The 8,686-nt window shown below is 38.7% G+C and overlaps 1 protein-coding gene across 1 annotated transcript in view; it reads left to right on the top strand.

Annotated features, from left to right (window-relative positions):
- Positions 1 to 422: 422 nt before the first annotated feature.
- The window catches only part of LOC132856328 (collagen alpha-1(XXIII) chain-like), a 29,883-nt gene continuing 21,619 nt past the window's right edge, over positions 423 to 8,686 (top strand). The window contains exons 1-7 of the mRNA XM_060885865.1: positions 423 to 458; positions 1,778 to 1,804; positions 3,130 to 3,156; positions 4,454 to 4,480; positions 5,177 to 5,203; positions 7,364 to 7,435; positions 8,310 to 8,417. Coding sequence (XP_060741848.1) covers positions 423 to 458; positions 1,778 to 1,804; positions 3,130 to 3,156; positions 4,454 to 4,480; positions 5,177 to 5,203; positions 7,364 to 7,435; positions 8,310 to 8,417 — 324 coding nt within the window. The remainder of the gene's footprint in view (positions 459 to 1,777; positions 1,805 to 3,129; positions 3,157 to 4,453; positions 4,481 to 5,176; positions 5,204 to 7,363; positions 7,436 to 8,309; positions 8,418 to 8,686) is intronic.

The following is an 8,686-nucleotide window of genomic DNA, read 5'->3' as shown; positions in this document are numbered from 1 at the left end:
GAGACAAACATGCATAAACCACATTTACATTCAAGACCAAACCACTCCATCCTTACCACCTATTTCTTATCTGGGAAGAGGGGCTTTGGTCAAATAAGAAAGGACGTATCATATTACATAACTTCAAGCCAAGTATTATTCCTCCCTGTTGTATATAACACTAACAATAAATCTATAGCTCCTTTTACTACAGATTCTCATCCGTACTACCTTTTACCCCACAGCCAACCATTTGGCCCATGAAATGGGGTCATTATAGTGTAGCACCTTTCGCTTTTCCCACTTCTGCTCCTGGTTTCCCAAATTCAAGAGGCCATACCTCGAGGGACTAAAAAATGACCAGGCAATATAAATATACTGGTCACACAGGTCAAAGGACATCTCTGTTAAGCTTCTTCAGACACTCCACTATCTTCACCATCATGCGTCATGAAGCTTTTGAAGTAGTTCTCCAGAGGGTATCCAGAGGGTAACCAGTATTGTGACATAAACAGTGAAAGATGATTTTGAGCCAGGGAGCTATCCAAAGATCTGGGACTTGGACTTATACTTATTAGTCTTATGGTCTCATACCTGCTGGAATTTGTACTTGGCGCCGTCTTGGTCTTGGGCATCGGTTTCATTAAAAACTAGTTTTCTGAAGTAAAGGCCTGGCATCAAAAAGGATCTGATGGTCTTTTGGTCTGAATGTGGTTTTGCTTTTATTTGACTCGATCTCCACAAACTTAAGACTTATTCTTGACTCCCAGCTCAGCTAGTTCTGCTCTTAGACTAACTTTTGACTTGACAGTATTTGTCTGTACGTCCCGACATGATGAAAGCTTGGGGTGGCATAAATACGCTTGGAGAAAAGTACTAAAAAACAAAAGTACTTTGTTTCTATGTTTGATGTAGCACGAAGGATCTGGAGAAATGTTGTCTCATTTCACTGTGTACTACAACAGCTACTGTATATATGGTTGAAATGACAATAACAGCTTCTTGACTTGACTTCACTTAACTATCCGCCCCTTCTGCATACATGAACTCATAGATGCCCAAGATTGGCTAGTCTCACTGCTTGACAGGAGAGAGAGAGAGAGAGAGAGAGAGAGAATACCCCTGCTACCAATTTTGCTTTCCATTATTCCTTACTCATGGATGAGTGTGGCATCATCAGGATTCAGACTAGGGCAAATGGTTTTGCGACTCCAGAGCCATGTGGAAGACCTTGTTGATATATAAACCGGTGATGAGTCCCATGTAAGTGATGCTGATAATTAGAGAGTACGTATTTCCAATTGTACACTTTTTTATACTTAAACCTTGACATCAATATAATAGGAGTTTTTTAAGTTGTAGGGATTTCAGCCATGGCACAGATCCCTTTCTTTGTACTTTAGATGTTTTTATGTTTAACACCTGCTAATAGTCAGCTCACTAGCACACTATAAAAAAGGTTCCATCTAGCATGCCTACGGGCTGAACCCTACTGAATTTATTTCCCTTTTTATAAAGGGTTCCAAGTGGAATACCTGTAACTATCCAGAGAGCACTTGAGGTACCATTTGTCTTCGAGCGTACCCATAAAATTAAGAAGTGATATCATGCTGCGCTTACACTGAAATCCTGTTCTCCCCTTTTGCTGTACTTTATCTCCTATCATTTCTCTGATTTATTATCCTGCACCTTCTGCTACAGCTGTATCTACACTTTGTTCTTTATTGCCCCATCTTTTTGGCGAAGCCACAGTGTCTAACTGCTCATTTCTCTTCTTATGTCTTCTCTCTGCACACAGGGGCCTCTCGGCTTGGACGGTAAACCCGTGAGTATCTGTGTCGAGCTTTGATTGACAGCGGGATGATGTGTGCATGTGTGTGAGGGTATAGAAAAAGATGGATTGCAGGATTCCTGTTTCATATGAGACAGAATTACAGTAAATGCTGATGGAGATTATATTTGTCTCAATTATTGTACGTTTAAGATCAACGGAAGCCGTGTGACGTGCTCAGCCGACTTAAACAGCCGAACAATAATTTCCAGTACCTTATACACCAATTTTGACAACAGGGTAGTTTTAGATTCTGCAAAACATTGACATTAAGCCTGTCTAGCATGCTAATTGATAGCTAGTTTCCACAACCTTTCCACAGCATTTTTTCCACAACCTTTATAAAACATGAAAGACAACAGGAGCGACTGTGGACAACACTAATTGCAACATGCTAATTGCTAGCCAGTTGTCTCCAGATTTAATTCTTTTGGCAAAAACATCTGCGCCCGGGTGTAATGTATTTTTGAAATGTATCTCAATATCTGTATATACAGTTAGTTAGATTTCTCTCTTTTACACAATAACCATCAATTAGCAAAGGTGAGGCTAACACTTGTTAGCAAAGCAATCTTGGCTACAGGTTCTTTAAAAAAAACCACATCTATCTATCTATCTATCTATCTATCTATCTATCTATCTATCTATCTATCTATCAAGTAGCTACTACTTTGGAAGTAAGATTCAAATATTAGATAAAGTATAAAGTGACTGCTAAGCTGGCTAACTTGAGTTCAGCACTGTTAGCTTAGCTTAATTTATTTAGTCAGTCAGTTTAATTCTGTTATGTCAATTGAGATTTTTAAAAACCTTTTCACTCTAGATGACCTTTTTGTCCTTTATACGTCTATGATACCTGAAGGATTGTTTTGTGTAAAAAAAGACTTTCAGCCTTTGATTTCAAGTACAAATATTAGCATTAGCGACTTCTGGATTTGCTCCAAAGGGAAAATGGTGCTTTTTTTTTTTTTTTACACAGAATTGCAGATTATTTGAAATTAAGACTCACTTGAAGTTAATACACCTAGCAGGGCTTCTTAAGAGATGGTCTGTCATCTGTGGGAAAGCGATCGATTAAAATGCTTGTCATGCTTTAATTAATAAATAAATCATTGTCAGCTTTGGTAACTTGCTGTGTTGGTGGTGGATTTCTTACACTTAACATAGGGTGCATCTTACTTACTTGATATTCAATGCTAAATATTATTTTTTTTTTAGTCTGATATTAAAGATAATACATTTAGTGATGTATCAGATCAGTGTTCACATACGTTTTTGTTCTTCTTTAAATGTATCTTCTGTCTGTTTCTCTCTAAAAGGGTCCTCCTGGGCAAAAAGGAAGTCAGGTATTTTTTTTGTTGTTGTTGTTATTCCTCTATATGAGATGTGAGCTATACATTATCGCATGCCACCACTTGATTGCTTTTAACCTCCGTCGAACCCAGTGGGCAGTTTGAATGTGAATTTACGATACAGAGACTCTACACCCATCTGGTAGCTGTTACCTCATACTGCGTAAATGAAGGACTGTGTTTTTTATCCTCTCGTGGAGACGTCTGTCTACACAACATGTCTGTCTTCCCCGGTTATTTATCAGCTATATATATAGTGAAGCCCACAACCTGGGATGGAAATGATGGATTACACAGAAATGAAAGAAAAGTTTGTCCTAACCCTGATTCCCGTTCTGTCATTTTCAAGAGGCATATATATATATATATATATATATATATATATATATATATATATATATATATATATATTGCACCATAAACCACTTCTGCTCCTCCAGACACTATTAATCTGATGCTTCAGGTTTGAAAGAGATGTCATCTTGTTTGGGGTTTTGTCAAAAGAAAAACCACAATCAATTGTCAATCGAGTTTCAACATGAATCTCAACTGGCTGTGATATATTGGCTGTAGGTTTGGGATTACATCACAGCAAAGCTTCTGAATGCGAGAAGGCAACTGATGATCATCTTCTGCTCATCTGTAGCTTTGTGTGTTCTGATTTCCTCTGCAGCTGTGCAGACAATTTCCCGAGCTGGGTCACAGCTAAAGGGTTCCCGTCTTGACACAAGTTTCCTTCTGGTTCTCCAGCTTCACTAGACTGTACATATGTGTTTGAAGGCATGTGTGTGGTGCCCAGGGTGTGTTTCTACTCATGCCCTAGATCTCTCTCCACCCTGTCCAGGATAAAGTACTTGCTAAAGATAAAGGATGAATAAATGCACTAATGCCCTAGACTGCCCTGGCCTCGTCACAATTAAAATTAGGATGTTGTTTTTTTTTTTTTTTTAGGATGTTGTTCGGACTCTTGTGATTCGTTCCTATTCTACATTTTGACTCTTCCAAAATCTAGGGACGAGTCCTGAGACTCATGTCCTGATTCTGACGTTTTTGATTCAGAGTCGATTTCTGACTCTGAGTCAGAGTCTAATAATGACTCTGATTTTGACCCTATAAAATTAGTCAGAATGTATTCTATTCTGACTATTTTAATTTGTTTTCTCACCCAAATGCACAAAGTTGTATAAGAATTTTGTGGCTGATTTATTTTGCTTTATAGAACTGAGATCATTAAAACGATCTAACTATATATCAGTATCGCTTATCTGTCTTCCTCCTTTTCTGTCCTCAGGGGCCATCTGGACCAAAAGGAGATAAGGTATAATAGCATTTGCTTTTTCTCATACACACGTAACAATTTTCAGTTAGCATTACATTCTCTAAACTTTTGTTTCTAAGAAGGTTTTGTATTGAGCAAGAATTATATAAAATATAAGAGCGTTCCTGCAACGTTACTATAACCTGGTTGTGGGAACCCTACTGCTTGCCTAATGTAAGTGTTTGTATAACATGCAACAAGCAGGTCCGTTAATTCTGTAACCTTATTAGTACCTTGTGAATGTTTTACGAACGTTCTTGTAGCATCCTCCATACAGATTAAGCCACAAGCGTAAACCTCTCCTTACACGTTACACTGTCGTGCCGAAAGGTAATTCTCTCTCGTGCTTCACAGCAACCATATGTTTTCCAAACTGTGACTCGGTTACTCTGTGCTGCCGTGCGTGCACACGGACACAAGAACACCGGGTGTCGGACCACATCTTAAAAAAATCGCAGTAAACAAAAACGAGGCTTGGAATATTCTTGTTGATTATCTCTGGAAAAAAGCCACAGGAGATTGGCCTTAATCAGTGTCTTCCATGAACCATGGCACAAACTTCCTTCTGCTTTTATCTGCACGTCTCTTTGCTATTGTGAAAGTGACGACATTAGAGGATCAGGTTGATGAATTGAAATACAAACACAGCAGAATGTTCATAATCATTCAGTTTCTTTGTGTGTGTGTTTTTTTAAGGGTGACCAAGGAGAGATTGGGCCAAGGGTAAGTTCTTATTCTTCTTAGTGAACAGATCTCATTCTGATCAAATACGCTACATATTAGAAATAGAAATGTAGAAATGTATTGTGTTGTTTTGAGGGATATTCTGATTTAATCGTCTCTTTGATCTCCACGATAAATCATAGACGAGCCAAAAGACATGAATTTAAAACGATACGCGGCTGTGTTTTGGTGAACGGACGAAGCCGAGAAGCTAGACCACCTTCCTGTTGCTTTGGATACATATCCAAAAAAAAAAAAAATGATATCAGTATATCGATGTATCAGAAGTTCATTATATTTACACCAGGAAACAAATAAAATGATTTAAAGTTTCAGATCACTCTTGCTGTCGTCTCTGCGCTCTTAAACACTGTTAGAAGCAGATCAACAGTGAAAATGTCAGCTATATGGATACTAGACAACTCATTGTCCAGACTAGTGTCTAGACTAGTGTCTAGACGAGTGTCTAGACTACTTCCTGTATATAGTTTTGTGCTGTTTACTTCACATTATTGAGGCTCGACCATCCATCCATCCATATATATATATATATATATATATATATATATATATATATATATATATATATATATATATGTCGTCGCTGTCAGGCGGAAACCTCGTATCTCCTCGTATTTTTCAGGAAATTAAAAAAACGCCGTACCTTATCTGCAGTGCACAGGGTTTAGTCCACGTTACAGTGGATTGTCTTGCGCTAAATTCCTGTCCTCAGATGAGCACCAGAACTCTCGGGGGTCAAGATTTTTTCTTTGAGCCCAGTGTTTTGAAGACATTTACCTCAGAAGATGTGTTGATTCGTTGCGACTCTTCTTGAGGAGAAATATGCCGTGAAGCTCTCCCACGGAGTGAGGAAGAGGTGGACAGTTGAAGTGTCCAATGGAGTTATGAGATTTGAGCTCAAGCTATTTTCAAGACTTTAGATTGGTTAATAACTTGTAAAAATAACAGACCCACGTGGGGACTGACCAATAGCATCGATATGTGAAAAAATATGAAATTGACCAAATTTGGACATACGAGGTTTCCGCCCGACAGCGACGAGATATATGTCCCTCTCTTTAATATAGCATTATTAGACTATATAGATTATATAATTATATATATATGTCCCTCTCTTTAACCCTGATATGATGGAACCCTGTACATCAGTTCATGATGAGGAAATGTTGAGTATTTTTTGCTAATCCCTCACACGGCAGTGCTGTGTTGTGATGATGTCGGTCGTGTCTCTGCTCAGGGTCACGCCACTCACGCAGGCCTGTTCAGTAATCAGATCCCCATCAAGGTTTGTCCGTTTTCTGATTCAGGTTCTTCTGAACGCTGTGTGAAAGAGACACCCGATTTTCTTCCTCTTCACTTCACCTGTTGTTCCTCAAGCGCTTTGTCAAGGCTTTACACTCGCTTCTGAAACTCAGACGATTGTTTCTGTACTGATCTCTTTCCTCTTCTCTTCTCTTCTCTTCTTTCATCTTCTCTTTTCTTCTCTTCTCTTCTCTTCTTTTTTCTTTTTCTCTTTTCTCTTTCCTCTTCTATTCTTTCATCTTCACTTCTCTTTTCTTCTCTTCTCTTCTTTTTTCTTCTTCTCTTTTCTCTTCTCTTCTTTCATCTTCTCTTCTTTTCTCTTTTTTTCTTCTCTTTTCTCTTGTCTTCTTTCATCTTCTCTTCTTTTCTCCTCTCTTTTCTCTTCTCTTTTTTCATCTTTTCTTCTTTTCTCTTCTCTTCTCTTATCTACTCTTCTTTCGTCTTCTCTTCTCTTCTCTTCTTTTCTCGTCTTTTTTCTTCTTCTCTCTTCTCTTCTCTTCTCTTCTCTTCTTTCATCTTCTCTTCTTTTCTCCTCTCTTCTTTTCTCATCTTTTTTCTTCTTCTCTCTTCTCTTCTCTTCTCTTCTCTTCTTTCATCTTCTCTTCTTTTCTCTTCTTTTTTCTTCTTCTCTTTTCTCTTCTCTTCTCTTCTTTCATCTTCTCTTCTCTTCTCTTCTCTTCTCTTCTTTCATCTTCTCTTCTTTTCTCTTCTTTTTTCTTCTTCTCTTTTCTCTTCTCTTCTCTTCTTTCATCTTTTCTTCTTTCATCTTCTCTTCTCTTCTCTTCTCTTCTCTTCTCTTCTCTTCTCTTCTCTTCTCTTCTCTTCTCCTTCCTTCAGATGGTCTTTCCTCGCTACGATCACGGCTTCATCTCTGCCGATCAGCCCACTTTCCAGAGACGTATGCTGAAGGTAGCAGGAGTGAAAGGCATGCTCTGTTTACTTACAACTCCAACCTGCGCCGTCTTTCACGCTAACGTTAACTGCACGCATGTGCCTGTATTTCATGGGTTTAATTATTTATTTTTCTCCAGTTTAATCTAACAGTGATTAATAGCAACGCGTGTACACAGTGGGCCTCGTTTATGAAACCGGATACAAACAGAAATCAGAGTAAATTATACGCAGGAGCTTCACATGGAGAAATGGGAGTTTGTTCAGAAAAACATTTGCATCCTGCGTCTTGCTGCCGGATGATTGACGTAAACCTCGTCTTCAAATCACATCGTTGGAGATGATTTTTAGATTTATTTCAGCCACACACACACACACACACACACACACACACACACATTATTATTTCATATTAATGACATGAAAGAAAATCAATCTAAAACAAATCCCTAAGTGAGACAATAATGGCTCCCTATATATTTTATCCTGTTTAGATAAAAAAAATAATGGCACCCTGTAAAAATAGTTAGTGTGCTTATGCTAGGTGACACGCTGCAGTGGTTGAGCTGCATTAGAGGAAGATTTAGTCACCTTTAGTTTTTTTTCACTAAAGGTGTTTCAGTACTTATCAATCATCACCTTACACATGATTGGCAAGATTATTATTTCTAGATATATTTTCTAAAAAAAAAAAGGATAAATAAGGCCCCTTGTGTGCAACTCTATCTCATCGTTGTAAGATATTGCTAACTTTACCGTGTACAGTAATGTCAAGCGCTAGTCAGTAATCTCGTGTGTAAATGTTTATAAAAGGTAAAAGCATCTTAATCATAAGGAGAGAATAAACTTGATGTTCTTTTCATTCACAAATTCATTTTGCTCTCATCGTCAGGGTGATCAAGGCCAGGCCGGACCTCCAGGCCCACCCGGACCCCCTGGACCAAGAGGTCCTCCTGGAAACACGGGGAAGGACGGACCCCGAGGTCCCCTTGGAGAACAGGTGATGTGATGTGTTTCAGAAAATTCTTTGATTATACTCTCTCTCTCTCTCTTTCTGTCTCTCTCACCCATTCTCTCTCTCTCTCACGCTCTCTCTCACCCATTCTCTCTCTCTCTCGCTCTCTCTCTCACTCTCTCTCTCTCGCCTTCTGTCTCTCTCACCCTCTCTCTCTCTCTCTCTCTCTCTCTCTTTCTGTCTCTCTTACCCTCTCTCTCTTTCTCTCTCTTTCTGTCTCTCTTACCCTCTCTCTCTTTCTCTCTCTTTCTGTC

This window comes from Tachysurus vachellii, chromosome 13 (genome assembly GCF_030014155.1).
Source record: "Tachysurus vachellii isolate PV-2020 chromosome 13, HZAU_Pvac_v1, whole genome shotgun sequence".
In the NCBI taxonomy this organism is placed as follows: Eukaryota; Metazoa; Chordata; class Actinopteri; order Siluriformes; family Bagridae; genus Tachysurus; species Tachysurus vachellii.
Note: the sequence above shows the minus strand (reverse complement) of the source record. Positions and strands in the feature narration are given on the sequence as shown.